The sequence below is a fragment of the Amphibalanus amphitrite genome, unplaced genomic scaffold (genome assembly GCF_019059575.1).
Source record: "Amphibalanus amphitrite isolate SeventyFive unplaced genomic scaffold, NRLGWU_Aamphi_draft 000407F_arrow, whole genome shotgun sequence".
In the NCBI taxonomy this organism is placed as follows: Eukaryota; Metazoa; Arthropoda; class Thecostraca; order Balanomorpha; family Balanidae; genus Amphibalanus; species Amphibalanus amphitrite.
This window is the reverse complement of record NW_024881901.1, coordinates 210,585-235,314: the sequence shown is the minus strand read 5'-3', so window position 1 is coordinate 235,314 and position 24,730 is coordinate 210,585. Positions and strand designations below refer to the sequence as shown.

At 48.1% G+C, this 24,730-nt stretch overlaps 2 protein-coding genes across 3 annotated transcripts; one reads left to right on the top strand and one right to left on the bottom strand.

Annotated features, from left to right (window-relative positions):
• Positions 1-3,417: 3,417 nt before the first annotated feature.
• Positions 3,418-8,340, bottom strand: LOC122390762 (protein RFT1 homolog). The gene is made up of 7 exons (XM_043384017.1): positions 8,330-8,340; positions 6,288-6,465; positions 5,765-5,992; positions 5,164-5,403; positions 4,456-4,706; positions 4,088-4,216; positions 3,418-3,649 (listed from the first exon to the last, which is right to left on the bottom strand). Exons 1-7 carry the CDS (start codon positions 8,338-8,340, stop codon positions 3,559-3,561), a joined length of 1,128 nt encoding a protein of 375 aa, XP_043239952.1. The 3' UTR covers positions 3,418-3,558.
• On the top strand, positions 7,823-24,223 carry LOC122390731. Of its 2 annotated transcripts, XM_043383947.1 has the most exons (9): positions 7,823-8,594; positions 8,918-9,104; positions 10,855-10,994; positions 11,249-11,437; positions 18,878-18,976; positions 22,037-22,138; positions 22,607-22,786; positions 23,130-23,312; positions 23,433-24,223. In XM_043383947.1, the coding sequence occupies exons 1-9, from the start codon at positions 8,403-8,405 to the stop codon at positions 23,766-23,768; spliced, it is 1,608 nt and encodes a 535-aa protein (XP_043239882.1). In that variant the 5' UTR covers positions 7,823-8,402; the 3' UTR covers positions 23,769-24,223. The 2 variants fall into 2 exon arrangements, with proteins under 2 accessions (XP_043239882.1, XP_043239883.1); XM_043383948.1 differs by lacking the exon at positions 10,855-10,994 and having other exon boundaries at positions 11,277-11,437; positions 23,433-24,222.
• Positions 24,224-24,730: the final 507 nt, after the last annotated feature.

Below are 24,730 nucleotides of genomic sequence, written 5' to 3'. Positions count from 1 at the left end.
GTATACCCATCCTGTAAATCAAAGTTTTTTGTGCCTGCAAAGGCTTAAGTTATTTGTTGTGTGCTCGGAGTGAGGCTATGGGCGTTTTGTTGAATGTTTATGCGGAAATTGAATATACCTAACTGTGACCCTGTGATTGTTTGTATATTTACTACAGTCAAACAGCATATTCAAATAATTTACTCACCTAGCTCATCTCATAGCTGTACCCCGCAGGATTTGTACTTATTGATGTCTCGAGCAGGAACAAAGCACTAAACTAGCTTAGTTATCATTTCCCACATTTTTCTGAGCGTCAAACATGGCATACAGCAGTGCAGAGCAGCTTCAGAGAAGAAACACTTAAAATGCACAGACTCGCACCAGCCACCCAATGAGCCAGTTCCTCATTTGGCTGCTGTTACCCTGGATGTGGTTTGGCAAGGTGAGCTAACTGTTGTCAAGTTGAAGGTTAGGAGGTAAGATTGAGTTAGGGTGAGTACCTAGTACCTGTAACTGGGTGCTAATGCTATGGTCTTGGGTAAGTTGCAAATAAGTGTGATGATTGAGGTTAGGTCAGGTTAGTCAGGTATGAATTGATCAGGTCACATTTTTATGGACACTTGGCAAATTAGAAAAAACTAGCATGACCTAATCTTAGCTAACCCAACTATGCCTACATAACTACTAAACTACTGAGCACCTACCGAAATTGTGCCTACATCTCATACCAAGTCAAAATAAAGTTCCTTTCTGGAAGATCCCTCAGTCCCTCAGTACTTTTTATCCCAGCCCTGTGAAAACCTAATACTTCTAAGTTCTGAGTCCCTTCTGGCCATCCACAGAAAGAAATGCTGACAGCTTTGCTTGTGTATATTAGACCAATAATCACCATCACGAATGACTGAACACATGACATGATCACATCGTTGCATGGATTTTCACATTGACAATTTTACTTAAATCCTTTTTTCAAGAAATGCAAAGTAATGATGAACATCAAATTAAACATTAAGCTGATTTAGTGATCCAAGCTTTCTTCTCCAGTAGCAATAGAATGATCGCATGTTTCATTTGCCAGACACTGAGTACCTAATGCACATCACCATCTGCATATGCAAAGTAAAGCTGCCTGGGTTCGTTCATTCTAGAATTTTTCACTTGATAGTTAGCACTCATTGATCTTGCTGCTGTAAGTTATATTTCAATATTCATACCAATACATCAATACGCGTTCATCAGCCAACATTTACTGGCTTCATACTGCGCGTGCTCTTCAGTATTGATCTCCTGCAATACCTATTATAGCTTGTTTTCGGCCAATAAGCTCTTTTAATTTTACTTTTTTTCTTGCTGATAAGTGAGCCAGATCAACTTGCGTTTATCAACCAACATTTCCTAGCTTCAACCTGATATTACTCAGGACTCAGGACTCTTCAGTCTCCTGTACCTATACTTCAACTTGGGATTGTTTTCAGTCAACATGCTTCTTTAATATGACATAATTCAGTCACAAGGGATTCAAAACTTCCAACAAAACGACATACTAGAGTTCGAAAACCACCAGATAAACTTGAAAAATGCCTTGGAACGGAGCAGAACGGAGCCAAGTGGTGCTGCTCCATTTGTTTGTTTACAATAATTGTAGTGCTGATGTATTGTTTTAGGACTCTAGCGGTCGGCTTATAAAAAATGAAACATTTTTACAAAATCTGTATGGCAATTAATATTTTTCTGAAAGAACTAAAATATTCAAGACCCAAACACTATGAAATACAGGAATCGGAACGAAAAAGTAACCCAAAAATCCAGCCTAATAACCGACTCCTAAAACTGCGGCAAAATCAGCACTTTTCCCCGCAACTCGTTGTCCAGACGTAAATATGCGTTTCTTCACTCGCGTATATATCTTTCCCGAGCGAAAAAAGCAAACATTCCAGTTTTTTGGCGCTTTTGTTTCAATTGTGGTGGTTCTGTTCGAAGTCCCATACAGATGGTGTTTGCGCAAAATTTCTAACGGAAAATCGCCTACTATTTAGTGTCGACAGCTGCATATTAAGTTTTTGAACACGCCTCCATCACTGCTTGTTTATTGGCTGTCTGTGGTATTGGGCTGTGTTGCTGGCTGTATATACCGTGTGTTGCTGGGTGATTGTGATAATATTTTCATGATAAACCTTTTTATTCAGCGGTAGAGAATTCTGAAAATCCCAGGAGGTGCTGCAAACCCCTAATTATCCACCCGCCCCTGTTTTTTATTTTAAGTTCCATCCAGTACCAGTAGGTATGAGTGTTTATGGCAATGGAAGGTAGGTGAAACATTTCATTATTGTAATTTTAATCTTTTGAGACCTGAATTTCAACATTCTCTTGAGAGCCTGAGAGCATTCATGCCAAGGTTTCTGAGTCTGTTTCATGATAAAGAGACAATATTTATAATGGAGTCAACTTGTGGGTCAAGTCAGCAGAACTTGATAAATGAGTATGACATCACCTCTACACCTGTCGCCTCCTGTATTGTAGTGATGGCAGGTTCAATGCTGAGTCTCAGAATAATAGCCAGCGAGCGTATACTGTTGTTTTGTATTTCTATGCCCGATCGTCCCTTATGTGTAATGTCTTGCATTTCTAAATATTGAACTGTAATGAATGAGACGCTGTAATGAGGTACTGTAATGAAAAGACTGCCTCAGACTGGTCACTGCCAGGTTCTATTTAACCAAATATGACTGCATGTCTGCTACAGAATGAAACACTGACAAACACTGACACTGACATCAGGCACTGACAAAGTGAATGCACAAGAACGATAAGGACTTCTGGACTTCAGAGCAAGAGATACACCCTACGCTCAGGAACGCCGCTGTCACCACATATAGCATACAGCACCCGGTCGTGCCCATCATTAGCCTACAAGCCCCACCAGACGCTAACCGGCCATGATTTTACCGCCCTCTACGAAAAGCAATAATCTCACTTTGCAGGCGACCTCTACAACGATAGAGGAATCGACAACTGGCAATCCGGCCTGATCGCGTCTCTCCGGTCTTACCACTTTGGCTATGCAGTGGTGGTAAACGGTAATGGGCTTCCGCGATTACCATAAGCTCCAGGGAGGTGCCATCCCCACACCTCCCCTGCCGTCCCCTGCATCGCCATCGTTCATCACAAATGGCTATAATTAGGATCTGAATGCCAAAATTCATCGGTAGGAAGTTGCTTTCAAGCACTGTCCAGCTCTCAAATGGGCGATAGCCACAACGCCCCCTGCAGTCGCACCAGTCTTAAAATTGATAGATCCACTCTACTGACAGGCACGGTGTATATTCAACCCAAAATGCACATAAATATCACAACAAAACAACCCCTATTCCCTGCGTGACCATGTGAGTAGCACTCCCCGCTAGCTGCGCTTCAGTTTATCCCCGACCCGCTCCCTGACCGCCTGGAGGAGGCGGGGCTCGCTGTACACCGCCGCGGCCACCACGGCGGCCCCACAGAGCGCGCCCACAGCCACATGGGCGGCGGCGGAGCTGGGGTACAGCCAGCTCTCGGAGCCGGCTGCCAGCAGGCCGGCGGTCACCAGCGCGGCAGCCACGGCGGGCGGAGACCGAGCAGCGGCGGCACGGACACCGCCGGCTCCAGCGGCAGACCGGCCACGAACCGGTAACTGGCGACACACGGGGCGGGGACAGGGTGAGAGAGGTACGGGACACTGTATCGGGCATCAGCGACACACCGGGTGGGGACAGGGTGAAAGGGGTACGGGACACTGCATCAAGCGCCAGCAACACACTGGACGGGGCGAGCGGGCAGCAGCAGCAGAAAATGGGACGAAGACATGATGGTTGAGAGTGGCACGGGACACTGTATCGGGAACCAGCAGCATACGGGGAGGGGACGGGATGAGAATTGAGAGGGCTACAGGACACTATTGGGGACAGCAGACATTCGTATCAGTCGATGGACGGGTGAAGTAACGAGATCCAAGTATATCGAGATCGGCGAATAAAGCGTGATATTGACTATCCATGACAGATTGGATAATGATGTAAATAATTAGACCAATTAGGACAAATCAAATCTATTCAAAAACACAAAAACTCACCAAACGTATATCCTGGTCAGCATATTGACGCAGTTGGCGAGGATAAATCCAACCCCGCCGAATAGCCTAGTAAAGATCCCTGTCGAGATGACGAATATCACAGATAGCAGCACCATCTTCCGGTTATACCTGAAACACCGGAAAACGTCACAACACCTGTCAAAGCGCCCGATAGTAACGTTCCTAGCTTCACTTTATCGACACGACTGGCCGGCCTTTCCACTTCGCCTTTAGCCGCAAAAGGCAGTCTAACAACAAAAACCAACATGAGAACGTCATTTCCTAATCCGCTCAGCCTCTACCGACACTCCTTACTAAGCCACCGACCATTTCCCGACTGCTTTCCATAAACCCTCCACGGCACTTACCCATTGATCTGTTCCTGGCGCATCACCGCGAACGTGTAGCACTCCAGCACTCCGTTCACCGCCAGTAGGAGCACGTAGGCGCACTGGGCGCGCAGCAGACTGACGGCCGGACCGGCGGTCAGCAGGGCGCCTCCGTACAGCCGCAGCAGCAGGTGGGAGTAGCTCCAGCCGAACGTGACGGCAATCAGACCGAGCAGGCTTATGGCGCGCAGCAGGTCGTGCAGAACCCGGCCCGCCGCGGCAGACACCGGCTGCAGGGAGAGGAGGTAGGGTCAGACTCATAGCGCGGAGTAGGTCGTGTAGCACCCGGCCCGCCACCGCAGACACCGGCTGGAGGGGGAGTGAGCTGTCAGGCACCGGCTGGAGGAGAGGTGCCAAACTGTCCCCTTCCAGTGACTGGCGAGAAGGGGAGAGATGGCCAGAAGGATAGAAGCTGGGCAACAAAACAAACCGAATGACAAAAAAGACACCAAGATGAAGATCACAACGACTGGCAGTAAGGACTTATAGCGGAGATGAAGAGTAGCTACGAGTATTATTGGCTAATAGCAGAGTGTGTGCTTACAGCTTTTTCGGCGCCTCACCGGGCATCGACACACTGTGGTCAACGTTACTGATATTTTCACCAAATGCCACTACTCCTCAGTAAAAAAAAAAAAACTAACATCAAACACCTCCTACCACACAATCAGCCACGTTGCCACCTACCTTTCCCCGTTCCACTGTGCGCGAGAAGTAGACGTAGGCGTTCTCCTCGACTGGCTGAAAGAGGAATCGGGCCGCCAGGCTGACCAGGTTGGCCACCACGTCGTACAGGCCCTGCTCGGAGAAGTCGAGCAGGTGGAAGGCGGTCATCAGGTAGCGCTCGCCCTCCGTCAGCAACTGCTTCAGCAGGCCTTGTTTGAAGAAGCTCCAGGTGAGGGCCAGCTGGTCACGGTCCAGCGCCGGCTGACGGGGAGGGGAAGAGAGGTATTACTGTTCAGTGAAGAGAGATGGCAGCAAGGGTCACATCGCCACCGTCGCGACAGGAAATGTTAGAGGCAGACGCGGTTGCTGGGAAAACGTGGCAGCACAACTTTGGCTCTATTTCTGAGGATACTCGATCCAGCGCTGCCGTGAGCTGTCTGTAACACAGGTAGGTCTTAATACCGTTTGACTGCAATCTAAGAGGCCTTAGACCTAAAGTTCTAGCTAAATGAAACGAAGAATGCCGCATGCGACGACTTGGCCAAAAGAAACCACTATGACCGCGAAAACGCTTGACTACATTTGAAACCCCGCCCCTTTACAAATAGTTCACTGGCCTCACCTGTCCCGGCACCAGTCTGGGTCCCAGCTCACTCGCCGACTTCACCGGTAGACAGTTATCCGGTGAGCGGACGTGCCAGAGCAGGGTGCCGTAATACATGACCACGAGGCGAGCGGAGCTGACCGCGTGGCCCACACAGTAGGCCCAGATGGCGTGGGACGGGTACAGGGCGATCAGCCAGGCTTTGAGCGCCACCCGACTGCACAGACTGACCATGTCGGCTACCACCTTGGGAGAGAGGGAGAGCGGGTGGGTGAGAGAGTGGTGAGAGGAGATGGGGAGGGGCGAGAAGACGATTAGAGAGTCAGAGATAATCCACATATGCCAGCAAGGTAGGGAGAATACAGTACTTCAACGCGGTGTGAACGATCGACGATCCGCAAACGACTGTCACAGCAGGCGATTTGAGCTTCGGATATAATTTCACTGATATAGCAGAGTCATCGGGGAACCGACGCGCCTCAAATATTTTCCCCTGACACCCTGTTCCTCTCCTCTGCGTCACCCCACCGCCGTCATTCACCTTCAATTTGACAAAGAGCATGGCCTGCGCCAGGATGACCAGCGGCTGGGCGGCCGTCTCCAGTACGACCATGGCCGCGGTGACCCACACGCCCAGACGGTACTCTGAGGTGACCTCAGGCGCCGGCCGGCTGAGCGCGTGCAGCCAGAGGCCGGCCAGCGCCGCTGACACGGGCACGCTAACAGGGGAGCGGGGCGTCAGTCAGAGGCAATTACAACACTGCTCTTTTGTAATACACTCAATTCACTGGCAATAAAACATTACATACTTATGGAAAAAAGTAAAGGGTGCATACCTGACACTGATGATGCCCAGGACATCAGATGTAATATACCGGAGAATGACTGCATTTGTGATGAATGTGAACAGTACACTCGGTAGGTTATCTGAAAGACATTTGATAGGTATAGCTTCAGCATCAATATGTGCAACACAGACCATGCTATTCTGGGCCCTGTTTCACCGGTGATAGCAGCACGCTGCTATCACACGTGTCAAATTGGGTTTCCATGGAAACATCAGCAAACCATGACGCCGTCAATCTGTGTGATGTCATCAAATATTGCTGCCAACAGCTTCACGGCCGTACGATCAAACACATCGCATTCAACGAAACAGCAACTCTGTTCCAAACACAGCTCACGGATTACATGAAACATCATTAGTGTGACCTCATCACATTACGTCAGCTCGCGCAATTTGATAGAAGCGTGCTGCTATCAACGGTGAAACAGGGCCCTGGTCTCTGCAGCATATAGGTACTTCATTGGTGGAAAATCCCAGGGGGTGCTACAAACCCCTAAATATCCACCCCTGTTTTTTATTTTAAGTTCCATCCAGTACCAGTATGAGTGTTTATGGCTTGGAAGGTAGGTGAAACATTTCATTATTGCAATTTTAATCTTTTGAGACCTGAATTTCAACATTCTCTTGAGAGCCTGAGAGCATTCATGCCAAGGTTTCTGAGTCTGTTTCATGATAAAGAGACAGTATTTATAATGGAGTCAACTTGTGGGTCTCTACCGCTGAATAAAAGGGTTAATCATCAAAATATTTTCACAATCACCCAGCAACACACGGTATATACAGCAACACAGCCCTATACCACAGATCACCAGACAGCCAATAAACAAGCAGTGATGGAGGCGTGTTCAAAAAGTTAATATGTAGCTGTCGACACTAAATAGTCGGTGATTTTCCGTTAGAAATTTTGCGCAAACACCATCTGTATGGGCCTTCGAACAGAAACACCACATTTGAAACAAAAGCGCCAAAAAACTGGAATGTTTGTTTTTTTTCGCTCGGGAAAGATATATACGCTCTTCACTCAGCTGAGACGGAATACCTCACTTTTTATGCAAATATTTTCTTCTTTTTTTTCGTTGAAAAGGCCAAGGTCTGAAAAATAAGTGGCCTAAAACCGATGAGAAAGCTAGATTTGGGGGTACCCTAGGTTGATATCTATGATGGTTCAGCCCCCCCCCCCAGTCTGGAAGAAGTTCCCGCGCCACTGAAGTGAAAGGAAGACCATAAGGGCTACTGAATATTGGTACCAGACCGAATTCGGCAGAGGGGAAGAAGGAGTGCGCATCCGTTTTAGTGTAACAAGTAGTGGCACGGGCTGTGACTGACAACTCAAGCGACAAAATAGTGTAACTAAGCAGCAAACATTATCTTGACAAAAGGAGCTTCCTGAAGAGAAAGCCACGCCACGACCTTTTCTAGAATGACAAAAATCAAATCAAAGTGAAAGAAGTAGAACGTGGAACGGGCATGGTGTTCACATGTCCTATTGCGGAATATCCACTAACATCCAACTTGCATCGCAATTGTTTTTCTTTACGTATCGGACTAGATAAAGTGTTGAAACCTGTAAAGCAAGGCCTCAAGACGAGGAGAGATTGATACAGAGATTGCATACATTGACACAAATAAGGAATAGCGACTATAAGGCTCTGTCTAACCGATCAATCAAAGAAAAAAATATTGGGAATAATGTGTACGTGTTGATTTGATCTTCTAAAATAACGCGTTTTCCCGACGCTGGAGCCATAGCGTACTATAAAACGCTTACTTTCCGACCGCATCTTTATTTGATGTTTATTATAAAGCACCATGGGTATCAAATCAAAGGCAAAAGCAAGAGTGAAGGAGCTCAAAAAAGTAAAATCCAAGTTGAAAGAGGGCGCAGCAGCAATTGCTGGGATTGAAACAAAAGACGACGAAGAATCAATAGCAGAAAGAAAAGAAGATAAGGCAGAAGGCGAACTAGGGAAGTTGGTGAAAAAGGGAAACGGCGTTCCTAAGGTAAACAGTCGGGAGCTAATAATTAGACAGAGCTAGCTTTTATTTTAGTTATATACATAACTGCTTTAGTTAATTTGGTCAAGCATGGTCAAGCATGATGCAAATACGGTTCATCGAACCGTCATGTCTATTGCTGATGCACGTTCAAATGCCAGCTTGAAGTGGGATATAACAGAGCATTATAACCAATATTAAATCAACGGCATACTCCCAGCGAACCCCAGTCGGTAGCCGTCTGCTGACTCAGAGTCAGATCATATTCATCTACCTCCAACTATCCCAGAACTCATGTCGTCCGTCGCCGACTGTCCCGCTGCCGACAGCTGATGATGAGCGAGCCAGGCCGTCAGGCGTTCTGGTTCCTGATCATGCTGATCTCGCTGGTGTCGTGCCAGGCCGGCCTGGCCTTCAGCTTCCTGGGTGCCACACTGCGTCCGGCGCTGGACAACCACCACGTCCTGCTCGACCACTTCGGACAGAACCAGGCCATCCTCAATGTCGGCAAAGCCGGTGAATACTCGCGTCGCCGTATGTAGCGCACTTCGGGCGCTAGTGGGCTACGGTGGTTGCACTCTGATTAAAAACTGTGCAAAATTTCTCACGGCTCCCAGGTTTGCAGCGGAGGTCTGGGAAGCTGGCTACTATTTGATGCCATTTAGCTGGCTCAACTCAACTGCCACCACAGTGTTATAAGGCTATAGGTCATGTGAACCATAGTCTACAAACGTTGAGATATTAAATGAAATTGTTTTGAGTGCTGATCCTACTGGACGACAAGATACACATACAATACACTTATTTTTTAGAGCATTAAACACTAAGCAACCAAACAAACCCAACGTTGAGATATTAACCCGCGCCCCACTGGGGTCTGCGTATAACACGCCCTACTGGGGGGGGGGGGCTATTCATAGCCCCCCCTCCTAACTCCAAAACTACTGGGCCGATCGTCAAAATTCAAACAGCGTCTGATAGCCCCGGAAAAACTGTCGAGCGAAACCTAATTTTATTGACCTTGAGGTCACCGATGACGTCACAAGTCAGGTCAAAGTAAAAATTATTAGCATTTTGGCTTCTTCACGTTTTGGGCTCTGGCCGCCGTCTTACAAGTCAGAACAGGCTCATTTTTGGTTCACACACTCGTGAACAGATGCTCTAGATACTCTGAGGGTACCAAACTTGTACTTTGATTTTCAGGTCAAGGTCAGGTCATCACAGGTCACGAAAATATTATATCATCCGTCGGTCACGTGACACATGTTTTATGGTCCATTTAGGCCAAACATTTCGAATTTGATGTCGTCTGTGTCATTCGAGGTCATTTTGAGTCAAATTTAGCTTAGGTCAGGTCACTTTCAGGTCAAAAAAGGTCAAATTTTGAAGTTAAAATTTTTCAACAAAAAAGGTGTCTATTGGATGCAGTTTGAGCTCAGGAACACGATAGTGCTATTTATAGTGACGTACGATGTCAAATTCGTGCTGAAAAATTGATTTGAAAAATTAATAATAGTTAATTTTTTGCAATAATGCGTATAACTTGACCATTTTTGAAGATATTTAGCTAAAACTTGCTAGAGTTAGTCATAATAATGCGTTCTATCACATATATTCCGGTTTTTTTCGAAAAGTCAAAATTTTTTTGAAAAAAATGTAAAAATATAAGTTTTGAATTTTATTATATGAAATTTTTGAAATTTCCAAAATTTTGAAAATCCGAGATAGCAGTTTGATAGCGCAGTCTATTCTGAGTCCTCTCATGCAAAGAAAATGGATCTAGCTTAAAAACTGAGCTCTTGGGAGCGATTGCCGTGGTTCAATGTTTTGCGTCGAAATCGGCCGAACATGACGTCACTCTGACGTCATTTCCGGCCGACCTATGGTAGGTACGAAGTTCAAATTTTGACACAAGGTGTCAAATTGATGCAGCCGAAGGTACTGAAAGTTTGGCGTCGATACGTCAAGCGGTTCGGAAGTTATTGCAGAAAAACGGGAGGGGGGGCTATAAATAGCCCCCCCCAGTGGGGCGCGGGTTAAATGAAATTATTTTGAGTGCTGATCCTACTGGACGACAAAACACACATACAATACACTTATTTTTTAGAGCATTAAACACTAAGCAACCAAACAAACCCATGCGCATTTCATTCGACAAATACAGGTTATAGGGTCATAAGCACCCTCACATTTTTCTTGAAATTGCTTTGTCACATCAAAGTTGAGCATCAAAGGCATGTAGAAGGTGTATTTGCGACCTGTGCAGGCAGCCTGATCGTGGTCGTGGGTCTGATGATGGTGAAGGGATCAGCGTTCCAACTGGTCGCCGCGCTCCTGGCTCGACAGAAGCGCAAATCACGCCGCCGGTGCGCCGTCAAATTTGCTTTTGGATGTGTCCTCTTTGAGGTTAGTCGCGAGTCGCATAACCGCAACCAAGGCAGTACCTATATACCTACCGCAACTGTATATACAGCGACTTATCGCAAGTGAAGCAATTGAACGAAATATGTACGCACATTTCAGCAATTTTTTGCAGTAAAAACTACCGTATTTTAATGCGATAAACGAGATAACGCAACTAATAATGCTCAGCTATGGGCCTACGAAGTGCCTACGCATTGTTTCGTGAGTTTTGACAGACGTCTACATGTCACCCGCAGCTGTTGGTAATCGTTTTTGTCTGCATAGTCGCCGCTCTGTTTTTCTTCTGGCTGCGTCAATTTCACGAGACGTACCGTGACACGCTGCCGCGGGCCCTCGTCAAGGGATACCTACAGAACACCACCATCACCGCCTATGTCAACTGGCTGCAGTACCGCTTCCAGTGCTGCGGAGTCACCGACTTCAAGGCAAGGAAAAAGACCGTTAGATGATAGTTGTTGAGTGCTCTCGCGTGGAACATCTTTTATGACAAAGGTATAATATTTGTTATGACCTTTTCCTCGAATTAAGAAATGTAAAAAGTCGAAAGTGATGTATTCTAATGGGTGAATTTTCGCCCACAGGGCATCGTCAGACAAGCAAAAATGACGACGCCATTTTTGCAAATGACGACGTCTATTTTGCTTGTCTGACGATGCCCTGTGGGCGAAAATTCACCCATTAGAATACACCACTTTCGACTTTTTACATTTCTTAATTCGAGGAAAAGGTCATAACAAATATTATACTCTATCATAATGAGACAGCTAATTAAATCATAGAAATAGATTACTGGTGCCTAATGAAAACAGATAAAATAGAGCATTCTTAAGATTTTTTTAAAGACTGTAAAGCTCCTTACATTACTCACCTCCGATTTATGTAAGCGTTTGCTCAATGTCATGTTCTGGAACATGATGATTGATGAAGACTTCAAATTGTCAGTTGTGAGCAAATTAATTGCGCTTTTTATGTAAACCACACGCTCAGCCCACGACGTTTTTTTTTTTTTTAAACGGCTGTTCAGGTTACGAACATAGCCTTCTGAATATTGTATGCAGTTGTAATTCGGGCGTTCCAAGCTATGTACCATGCGGTACAGTCTAACTTCAGGCGTTACCAGCCTCAGTACTGCGGCACAGTCTATCAGGGCGTATTTTAACATGTTAACTGGGTCGGCAATTGCCGACCCAGTCACGGAGAATGCCGACCCAGTGACAGACGTTTGCCGACCCAGTTGCCGCCCCCTCTAGGATGCAGCACGCACATGCAGGCTAGGTGCCGTCATTCATAGTGAGGCTGCTGCCCTCCGAAATGATAATGCCGCCTCTTAAAGTGAAGCAGCCGTCTATAGAAAGTGATGATCCCGCAACTCAATGTGACAGTGCCGCCCCTAAATCTGTTAGTAGCCCCACTCAATGTACCTAATGGTGCCGCCCTTCTAAGCATCTGTGGAGCCCCGCAATGTGATGATACCGCCCCTCAAGAAGATAATGCCGCCCCTTTCAGTATCAGTGGCGCCCCTCAATGTGATGGTGCCGCCCTCAAAATTCCGGTGGCGCCCCTGAATGTGATGGTGCTGCCCGCCAACGAGTCGGTGGCGCCCCTCAAAATGATGCTGCCGCCCCTTAAAGTGTTGGCGCCGCCCCTTATAGTGTCAGTGACGCCTTTCGAAGTGTCGGAGGAACCCACCAATATAATGGTGCCGCCCCTCTAGGTATCCACATAGCCCCTCATTGTGATGGAGCCGCCCCTCAAGCAGACGATGCCGCCCCTCAAGAAGATGATGCCGCCCCTGAATGTGATGGTGCTGCCCGCCAACGAGTCGGTGGCGCGCCTCAAAATGATGCTGCCGCCCCTTAAAATGTTAGTGCCGCCCCTCATAGTGTCAGTGACGCTCTTCGGAGTGTCAGAGGAACCCACCAATATAATGGTGCCGCCCCTCTAGGTATCCACATCGCCCCTCATTGTGATGGAGCTGCCCCTCAAGCAGATGATGCCGCCCCTCAAGAAGATGATGCCGCCCCTTTCAGCACCGGTGGCGCCCCTCAATGTGATGGTGCCTCCCTCAAAGTGCCAGTGACGCCCCTAAATGTGATGGTGTCTCCTGTCAACGAGTCGGTGGCGGCCTTCAAAATGATGCTGCCGCCCCTAAAAGTGCTGGTGCCGCCCCTTACAGTGTCAGTGGCGCCCTTCAAAGTTTTGGAGGAACTCATCAATACAATGTTGCCGCCCTCTAACTTTCTGTAGCGTCCTTCCATATACATAATGGTGCCGCTTCTCAAACCATCCGTGGCGCCCCTCAAAGTGATGGTGCCGCCCCTTACAGTGTCGGTGGTGTCTCCTCAAAAGTCAAGGTGCCGCCTCTCAAAGAAATGCTGGTGTCCCTCGAAGTGTCGGAGGCGCTCCTCAATGTCATGTTGCCGCCCCTCAAACCTTCCGTAACACCCCTCAACGTCATGGTGCCGCCCCCCCCCCCCCAATGTGCTCACGGCGCCCTTAAATGTCATAGAAGCGCCGGTCAAAGTGATGACTGTGCTCCTGGCAGTGTCGGTGGCGCCTCTTATAGTGTTGGTGGCGCCCGAACATTATCGGTGGTGCCCCTCAAAGTGATGATGTCACCCTCAAACAAACGGTGGCGCCCTCCGAAGCATCGGAGTCCCTAAATATCATACCTATTGCCGCCCATTAACGATCTGTAGCGCCCCTCCATATGATGGAGCCTCCCCTTTAAGTATCCGCGGCGGTCCTTAAAGTTGCAGTGCCGCCCCTTACAATGGGGTGGCCATAGGCGGTCCCAGGGGGGCCACGGGGGCCATACCATGGCCCCCCTTTGGTGCTGAAAGGTGGAGCCATACTATCTTTTGGCCCGCACCTTTTCAGATCGAACAAAAGTCCTACAAAAACTTTTTGTATGTTTCATTTTCTTGTTTAGTGAAAGGTCTTTCTTGCACCAGCAAAGGAAGTAAATTTCACTCATGAGTGGGCTCAGTTTCACATTCTGTCAATTTGGCGGTCAGTGTCGCTGGCACCGGTTCACAAGTATGGCCGGATGTGAGATATAGGTATTCTAACTTATGTGGAATATCGGGTTGGGTTAACTTGAGGCTCTCATAGGCACAGCATTGGCTGGCAGAGATCCTCCTGCCAAATGAGCGTGGTTCTACGACACTAAAGTATGACCTCATGGGTTGGTGCTGTGCAACTCAGAAGCCCGGTGTATGCCGGCTTGGTTCCTTAAGGATTAGCGTGGGATCTCCGGGGCCTGCGTATTAGAGATTGCATGAACTAGTATGTGATCTCAGAGGCCTGTGTACACAGTACACAGTGGCGGTCGGAGGGGGGGGGGGGGAGGCATCAGGGCCATCCCCTAAGGCCAAATAAGGGGGCATCATATCATTTTGCCCCCCTCCCAAACAGCCGTTGGGCCCCCATGAGCGTATGGGGCCCTGGCCGTTATCCGATTGTGACGAGGCTCAAGAAACCCACGCCCAGCTGTTACCTAATAGCTCCCACACCGGTCTTTGAGCGTCCTACACTGAACTCTGAGGGCCCTTCAGTGGCGGTCAAGCGCCCACACTGACCGCTAAGAGCCCAGATCGACCTCTGATGGCCCTCCACTGGCCTTTGAGGGCCCCTAAACCGGCGTCTGAGGGCCTCACACCGGTCTCTGGTGGCCTTATTTCTGTCTCTGGGGTCCCAAAGCTAACCTTAAGCGCCTATGAGGGCCCGCACTGGTTGTTGAAGACCCGATGCCGGCCTCTAAGGGCCCGTACCGGCCTCTGATGGCCCATCTTGGCCTTTGAGGGCCCTTTGCTGGCCTCTGGGTCCAACGCCGGCCCATGCCGGTCTTTTAGGACCTTACGCTGACCTCTGAGGGCCCCATGTCGGCCTTTGTGTCATGGCCTTTGCAGGCCCTGTACTAGTCTCTGAGGGCCCTAAACTGGTCTCTAATTGAAAACATCAGGGATGGACTTCTGAAGTTCTGAGAACGCACGCAAACTCCTGCAGAGCCTAACGTGTCCCGATGGTTCCGAGCAGATTCCCTCATATTTCGGCGCCGGGGCCCCATGAGCCGGCGTGGGTCCTTGGCTGACAGAGACCGATGAAGTCTCCAGGGCCCAGGGACAGTCTTTTTGGCAGTTGAGGATTAGGCAGGTTGAGTGAGCCCCAAAAGAGTCGTTGCAAAGCCCCGCAGGAGTCTGCGCGCGGCCCCCAATGCCAAATTTGAAAGCCAGGAACCTGTGGGGGGTCTCTAGGGGTCGGTGTACCTACTCTCTCCCGCAGCCACACAACTATGTCATGGGTAAATGCCATAGTCTAAAAATGCTCTCTTGGTTTTATATGCTGCTCCGATCTGTCACCACGGTGCGGCGGCCCGACCGGTGAGCACACCTTGGGACGGTAAATGGAAGTGGTTATTTCGCTTAAACTGAGTTCAAAAATTGTACGCAAGAATGAGATGGATGTAGCCTAAGAAATGCCAACTGCGCGGCACTTTGTGGCGTCGACTTTGCTACACACGTAAAAACTTAGCCGATCACCCCCCCCCCCCCGGTCGACGGATAAATGTTATGTTCCGCGGGTTTGACTTTGCCCCCCCCCCTTTAGCTAACGGCTGCGACCGCCAGTGGGGGTGGCGTCCTCAAAATAAAAGTGATGTTGCCCCCCCCCCCCCGAGTAATGTTGGCGTCTCTTCTAAGTATCGGAGGCGCTCCTCATTGTCATTTTGCCCCACATCACTGCGCACATGGCGCCCTTCAATGACATGGTGCCACCCCCAACGCTCAAAGAGATAACTGCGCTTCTCACAGTGTCGGTGGTGCCCCTCAAAGTGGTTTAAGTGCCCTAAAGAAGTTGGTGGCGCGCCTCAAAATGATGCTGTCGTCCCTTAGCATATCTGCAGCGCCTCCAAAATGATAGTGCCTTCCCTTAACCGGCGCCGGGCTGAGGTTTGAACCCCCCTCCCGACCCCTATAACTTGGCTACTGGGCCATGTAGCGACACGTGGTAAGCGGCATTCGAAAGAGTGTCAAAAACTACTTGGGTTAGTTGGTTAACCGTACTTTGGTTAGGTCAAGTCAAATGTCAAATATCAGGTGACCAGAGGTCATCAAAGGTGATATGTGGGTGAAATGTTGTCTGTTTCAACATTTATTGACAAACTGGCGCATAACTCGGGGAAGAATAGAACTACAGCACCGCGAAAAAAGCGCATTCGATTGCTCTTCAACGTTCCTATAAAGTCCTCAGACTTGACCTAACATCAACGGCTTAACCTCCAGAGCACAACTAGTTTAACCCGTGCCGGGCCGGGGAGGGTTGGAGTGGACAGTGGACCCCCTCCGCCCCTCTACTGAGCTGTTTTAATGAAGAACCTTTTTACTGTAATAATTATTGACTCACGAAAGTTATGACATTGTTTTTTCAGTACTGTGCTCCTCTCGTCGAGATGCATCGAATGAACTATAATTTGACATTCAAATGTCATTTGGGAAATTTGAGCTCAGGTCCAGGTCATGACCTGACTGGTAAAGGTCACGTTGCATATCAGTCGATTTGTATCGTCAAACTGAAATCATCTAAGGTGTTTTCATCGCTCAGGCATGTCGCATGTCTCTATCAGAAGTTATTGAAAAAACTGCTGGAGGCCTTCCATGACCTGACATGACCTCAAGGACATAACGAGGGGTCGTGGGTGGCAATTTTCCTATTAAGTGTTTCATTTTTAATTGTTGTATGATGTTTAAATTCGTTAACTTTGACATTTGTCTACCTATAAAAAGAGGCATACATGCCCTGATTTTCTCCCATTTCCTTATACCTAATGGAAGGGTCGCAAAATTTTCCTTACCTGTGGTCAAAGACATAGCAATTTCGAGACTTACATTTTATATATACAGTTACACACTGTTTGTCTTATCAATCGCTGAAGTTATAAAGGGATCGTTCAGTCGGTGTATCTATGGTGAGCATTTGCCTGTTCCGTAGCTCAGTTGGTAGAGCACCGGACTCCCCGCATTGTCTTCGCTTGCGTTTTGTCCGCCGGCCGATCCGGAGAGAAAGTTACCGAGTGAAGGTCATTCAAATTTCAAAAACTCAATGAAAATGTCACTGGGGTCACGAAAATATTTGAGTAGGTATGTATACCATTCATTAACTTGGGGGGGGATGAACGTATCGTTACAAATCAATACGCTGTTCATTACGCGAGTAACTAATGAATAAAAAATGTATAACTTCATCCTTACTCCACCCGCTCTCCCTCTCCATAAAAAGAGAGTTAATTGTAATGCATTTTATTTAGATGCAGAAAAATAGAGGCGTCAAAGGATATGGCCGAATATCAGCGACCCTTGCTGTGTAAGCAATGGGGCTTGCAATGGGGTATGACAAGTGGGGGTAATGGCCCCGTCCAGCGCCCATAAAGTGGGCACCACTCGTGCGACCTGCCGACCACTGTTTTAGAGCCATAAAACACCGTGAATGTTTTAAGCTTGACGATACGGATCGACTGGTATGCAACATGTTTTATTTATGGTGAGGTCATGAACTTGACCTCAGGTAAAATTTTTAAATTAATTTTTCGTAAAGTCAAATTATAGTTCATTTGTCGCATTATGACACGAGAAATACTAGTTATATCCCGGAAAAATAGACGTAATACCGCTGAGCTTAGGTAGGTTGAATCTGAAATCATTACTTAGAAAGAGTTATACAAGAACCGTCGAACGTGTCTTTTTGTCATTAAATATCAGTAGGTATGGCGCCCCCCTCAGATGCCAAGTGCCGCCCCTATGAGTGCAAAATGCCGCCCCTAAATGTGATTGCCGACCCAGTGAAAATCCCTTAAAATACGCCCTGCAGTCTATCGTCAGGCGTCTCCCACAGTAGTCATGCGGTACAGTCTAACTTCAGGCGTTTTTAACATAAGTATTGCGGCACAGTCTAACTTCAAGCGCTCCCAACCTCAGTCATGCGGCACAGTCTAACTTAAGGCGTTCCCAATATCAGTTATGCGGTGCAGTCTAAGGGTTCAGGCGTTCCAAGCATTAGTAGTGCGGCACAGTCTAACTTCTGACGTTTTAAACATCAGTATTGCGGTACAGTCTAACTTCAGGCGTTTCCACAACGATTCAGGGTTTGCGGGCAATATTGCACTGAGAGCTCAGTTAACAAGGTAACATCAGTAATGCGGCACAGTCTTACTTCAGACGTTTCCACAACAATTCAAGGTTTGCGTGCAATAGGTTTCACTGAGGGCTTGTCATGGCAATCTAGGCTCTTATATCATAATAAGTATGAAAAGTGCATGACAGCAGAGCTGATGTTTACAAAACATAATTTAATTTTTGTAGGCGGCTCGTCTATCCCGGCTGGACGGACTTAAGGCCGGACTACCGACCCGGACCCGGCCCTGCCACATGGCGGGACCCGCTTTTATTTACACGTTGGGCTCACGTGCGTTTTGCACTGGTCAGCCGGGTACAGTCACGCGAGTAGCCTGCCATCGCCGTCCACGTGGTTCACAGCGCCGAATCACGTGCTCACCGCCTGATTTAAGTGCTTTAAGTTTAATTAGCAGTCAGTTACGGTCAGAGGACAACCAAATACGCATCATTTTTACATCATCGTCAATACATCGCCAAAAACTCAATGCTGTATAGCATATATGAAGATAGCTGTATGCACGTATAAATCACACCCTAAATTTGAGAGCATAAATTCTGAAGTAATTATACACTCATCCTGGCATCCTTCTTTATATGTGTTGTGCAAAATATACCTATGCAGAGACTCATTTACCTACGGCAGTCCGTACCTTACCTCTCGTATGGATCTGATATTGAGTTGTTGCACCTCCGCAGGACTGGTTTATCGCCGACTGGCAACCCCGGAAGTGGCTGGCCAACCGCTATCCCACCGTGCTCTACTATCGTGACACTTACTACGCCACCGGCAAAAAGGTATACCTACGCACAGCAAAAAAGGTATAGGCCCGGACTACTGCACGACAGCGCTGCGGAGAATGTGGCATATTCTGGTGATGGATCGAACACAAGGTAGTCGCTAAAAGTATTTTGATTATCTTTGAACCAGTGTGCTTAGCCACAAGTGGTAAAACCTCACCTTGAATATATAATTCGCAAACGTAATAGCAAACACTTCGTAACGGGAGGCTGAAGTGTTTCGCTCAACATGACAACTTAACCCTCGCCGGACCTATTGGTTTTCTACATACGCGCCGGCCGAGGGGGGGGGGGGGCGGGTACGACCCCCCTCGCCGTTTCGCCCCTGGTGGAGCTAGCGCGTCGCGGAAAAAACGAGCGTGTGCGCCGTTACGAGACGCAGAGATTGGTACCCGATTTTAAGGTCCTAGGTCAACCGGTGACCTCTGAGGTCAGGTCAAGTGCCCCAAGGTACGGTTCAGTTTTTGGTGAATAACTTCGCAAAAAACGGCCGCAGAGCGCCGATTTTGGCAGCATCGTGTTTGTCTCGCTCAGGTGCGTCGAATGATATACTTTTTGTCCGGGTCAGGTCAACTTGGGGTGTTGACCTCAGGTCAAGGTCAGGTCAGCACCCCCAGGTCACGAAGCTGGTCGAAAGAGGTCATGTCGCATATCATTCGATTCGGCAGGTCTTCCTGAGTCCATTGGTGGCTTTCCCGACTCGCTAGCTCAATTTGATCAAGAGTTATTGACGAAAAACTAATATGACCTTGATGACGTCATAAATGACGTCACGCAAGGTCAACATTGCAAAAGTGACGCATCTAACCTTGCAAAGAGTGCATCAAATCACGATTATGTGTGCTTGAGATAGTTGGAGATCGTTCCCGGCGCCAGAATAGCAGTTTTCATTTTTCCCCATTGACTTATAATGGTGAGGTCACGAAAATGACCTGACCTCATATGACCTTTAGGAAAAATCCGAGATATAAAAGTTGTGGGACTCATAATGGATACTAGATCCTGCAAGTTTCATTTCCCTGTGACATCTCCTCTGGCAGTGAGAGCGTTGCGAAGTTGCGACATCTGAAGACCGTGCAGAGGTTCACTTATGACGTCATAGGTCAGTGACCTGACCTGACCTGACCCAAAAATGCGGTTGGTGTCAAAAGATCCGGCTTAGATCAAAGGTCAGGTATGCCAAGTTTCAGCTCTCTATCGCCAGCGTGTTCGGAGCTATCGCAAAAAAACCCTATGGGGGGGGGGGCGGCACCCGCCCCCCCCCTCGGCCGGCGAGGGTTAACCCTCGCATGTGTGCGGCGTTTGCCAGCTTCTAATGTGTAGGGGGGGGGGGGGTCGGTTGGACCCCCCCTTGCCGTTTGGCCCCTGATGGAGCTAGAGCTTCGCGGAAAAACGAGCGTGTTGCCCGTGACGAGAGGAAGCCGATGATACCCAATTTTAAGGTCCTAGGTCATTGGTTGACCTTCCAGGTCAGGTCAATGACCCAAAGTCGGGAAAATCGGGACCTGTTAGAAAGTCGTAAAGTGTGGCTGCTAAGGGTTTTTTCGGGGTGCTGATCACGAATATCGTGTTAGTTTTGATCACAGATGATGTCTTTAAGCATTTAGACCAGGTCGGGTCAGGTCAGGTCAGGTCAACCTGTAGGCGTCGTGACGGGTATTAGTAGTACGTGTCAACCGCCTCTGACAGCTTCGTAACATGTTACGAAGGCACCAAAACTACTTCGTAAATGTTCAAATGTTTGCTAAATTCGAATTCAGCTCCAAAAACTAGCCTAGAAACATGTACAGCTCGAAAAAGTGAACCGAGGTCACCCGAGGTCACCAAAGGTCAATGACCTGACCTGACCTTCAGGTGACCTTGACACCCACCCTAATGCATGGAAGCAACATCAAATCACATGTTTGAACGTTTGAAACCACGAAAAGCTTGCAAACGCGCGGCTAATGCGAGCCGACATACGCAGAATCGCGATTCCGGCCAAACATGGTCTCGGAAAAGAGGTCACAGCCAGGTCAAAGGTCATTTGGGTCAGGGTCATGAAATTTTCAGGGTAGGTGTAAAATTGATCAATGTGAGGGTACTGAAAGTTTCGTCGCGATCGGCCGCTTTTTACGCGAGTTATTCGCGAAAAACCATGGGGGGGGGTCCATCCGACCCCCCCCCCCCCCCTACACATGCGAGGGTTAAATAGCAGTCGGCGAAATAAGTGTCGCTGAAACGAAGTTTTCGCTCACAATGATACCGCTACTTTTGATGATCGCTTAAATTGATATAATGGCTGAATTGCCAATTGCTGAAAACAGTTCGCTCCAATGACGTTCGCTCAAATGACACTCGCTAAAGTCGTTCGCACCGGTTCAAATTCGTAGAAAAGAGTAAGTAGTCTACAAATATATTAAAGAAGCAATTAGAAATCAAGCGGACCGGTTACGTCTTGTAGTGTCGTATGAACTGACGCTGGGCCGACGCGGCCGGCAGCCGGCGTCGAGCCGGCCGCGTGGGGAGGCCGGCGGCCGACCTGCCCCGCGGCGGTCACGTGGGCAAGGTGACGCCGACTGGCCGTGGCCCGGCCGGGGGAGAGCTGGTGGAGCGCCGGTCAGCGACGGACGCTCTTGCGTGCAGGTCGAAATGTGCAACTGCATTATCATGAGTTAAGTCTCTATCCTGTGTTTATGTGAACAATATATAGCACGTCTATAAAATACCTCGTCGTTTAAAAAAAGGAAACTCCAGCGTTTTTGAAAAAGCGCTGAAAAAGTCTTTTGTAGACGACAAAACCGGTCCGGTTGATTTGTAATTGCTTCTTTAATATATTTGTAGACCACTTGCTCTTTACTACATACTTGTCCATTTTAATATGCCTAAGCACAGCTCAGAAACATGACCCTGATTGTGAATGTCAGTCTATTATAACGCATTCACTTCGTATGTGGGTCTGCTGGTCCTCGTCCGTATTTTTTAGGCAAACAGATGCCTTTTGACGACGTTCGTTATAGATTGAGGTAGACCGGTAGGTATCAAAAATTAAGAAACTGAATTGCTCGTGACTGCCAGGTCGAGCGGTATCCGGATTGGAGGGACATGTCGCTTATGTCCAACTACGAGAAGTCGTGGGAAACCAGACTGACTTACCTTCAGGACCGTGTCAAGAAACTGGTAGGTCGCATTTATATTTTATATCATAGCGATGTCGATTGTCAAATTGTTATTACCATCTATGCTGGTATGGGGTATATACCTACGGTCACAGATAACAGTAGTACTAGTACTACTGTTACTGTTATCTGTGCTACGGTACTTAATCATCATAACTTCATGCATCCCCGAACACATAAAATGCATTTGCATTTTAATTATTTACAGTTTAAACGTATTTTAGACATCTAAGAACAGAAAAGCATGCATGTCAAAATGAAGGTTATGGAGCAGGCACCCTACCCTTTAGTCACCACTCAGCGTCAGCACGCAAACAACATGTCTTGATGGACAGCATATTCGCTATCACCGATCACGGAATGCGATGTGTGTTGTTGCTTGTTTTAGAAACAAGGGCCCGCTGCATGCTGCGCACAACATCCGAGCGCTGCTTGACGGGTAGATGACGGTCCCATCGCTCTACGATAGGTCGGTGACGGCCTCATCGACGAGTACGTGGCGACGACGTCGTTCGCGGAGGTACCGTTCAGTTGCTGTCGCCCGGACGCCGCGTCCACCTGGTGTGTGCGGCAGTATCTCGTCTTCAAGCTGTACGCCTACGACTTCAAGACCAACTCCACAATATTCAAACGGGGCTGTCCCAAACAGGTTAGCCAAAGCCTTACAGTTCTCGATTCATTCGTCGATTGTAGAATCAGTGTCGGTTCTTGCACATAATCTGAGTAGATAGCAAGTAGGTATAGCCTACACCGACTAATCAAAACAGAGCACTGATTCAGCTTAGTTTAGTATGCCTAACCATGCGCATTTAAATGTTTATAGTTTTGGGAGATGATGAACACCGCTGCTTTTGCAATGCTTCAATGTCAATTTCGTACTATTACTCCATTTGAGCTATCCTAGCAGTATTTTGTCAGCGAGTGTAAATCAGTTGTAAGCCACGAGTCCAACGTAAGTCCGCGCCGTCCGCTGCCGTTTCGTTGCCGGCCAGGTGGAGGCGTTCCTGAACGGCCGCCTCTCTGGCGTGGGTGTGGCGCTGCTGGTGCTGATGGGGGTGCGCGTGCTGAACCTGCTGATGCTCCGGCTGGTGCAGACGTCCACCTCTAATGCGCTGCTGGCCCGCCGCCACCTCTCCGAGGCGCACGGATGGCTCTTCACCACGCGACGCGCTAGGGTCAGTCAGAGTAGCGTGATACTCACAGTCAATGCACCGCTAACTGGCCGGAAGTACCTAATGCAAAAACTACCTCTCCGGTTCTTCACCTGACTCAATTATTGTCGTCACCTTCCTCAGGCCACCGGCTCTTCGGACGAGGAGCGTCACCTTCTGGCGGACGAAATCATCTCCGACCTGACCCCGTCTGACGAGGACTCACAGGAGGACGAGGACGGGGTCACGTCGGAGACCAGCGACGGAGACGGGGAGAGCGGGTCCGCCGCCTCCGGCACCACTGAGCCCTCAGACGGAGACGGGACGACCGAGACGACTGGAGAGGGGACCAGCGAGACGACCGCAGACGGCCCGACGGAGACGACCGGAGACGGCCAGACGGAGACGACAGCAGATGGAGAGACGACAGACGATCTCACAGAGATCACCACACTGCTGGCGCCGTCTGATGTGTCGTAATGAAGTAGTGATGATCTTATGTGTCGTAATGATCTAATGAGATCTATATGAAAAATCCAAAGCTTATGAGTGTCAGCGCTAGCGGTTACTGTCGTAGACACTATATTTAGTAGAAATCGTGGCGCTCATGGTCCCGAGCTTGCCCTTCGTCCTGACACATGGAAGTGCCTACGCACGCCGTCCTGTAAAATGCATTTACTCGGGTGTTGGCACCGCTGTGCGGGTCGATTCTGGGACGGCGTGTGGCGATCGATACCAGCTCGCCGTACAGTGTTATACTTTTATAACATGTCTTTCATTGTTGTCATTGCCGTTTTATTGTTGTTCTTTTGTCTTGTTTATTGTTGCCGTTATTATTGCCGTTGTGACTGTTGTCACTGTTGAATATCTTAGGTGGTTTGTAGCAGTGCTTATTAAAATATATTTATTATAAATTCATATATTGGCTATTGCATATGTATTTGGCTTATAATTACCAGGCATTACCGATTCAACGCAGCTATTCATAATCATTTCCAGAGCCCAACGCTCGAAAGCAAAAGATAGTTCTACAACCACACATGAACCTATGCTTAGTAGACTAGGTCTATGTGTGTTCCGATGTGTCACGGATTAGTTACTTTTACATGTGCACACATTCAGGATTTGCTGTCATCTCGAAAACGGCTGGTCGCTACTCGCTGGACCGATAATCATTTGGATTTCATTTATCACGATCAAAACAAGCCGGCTAGATGACAACCTCTACAAGTCAATTATTCAGCCTTTAAAATGTGCATATACAACTGAAGAAAGTAAAATCTTGTACTGTAAAGTATTTTTTATTATACACACAAGTAAAAATGCAGACTCTTGCAATTACTCTGAGAACGGGAACAGCAATAAATCATTGCCGGTAGCCGCTATAGTTTAGTTGCGGTGTCTTATTTCAAGCACATAATGAAACAGCCTCGTCATAATTG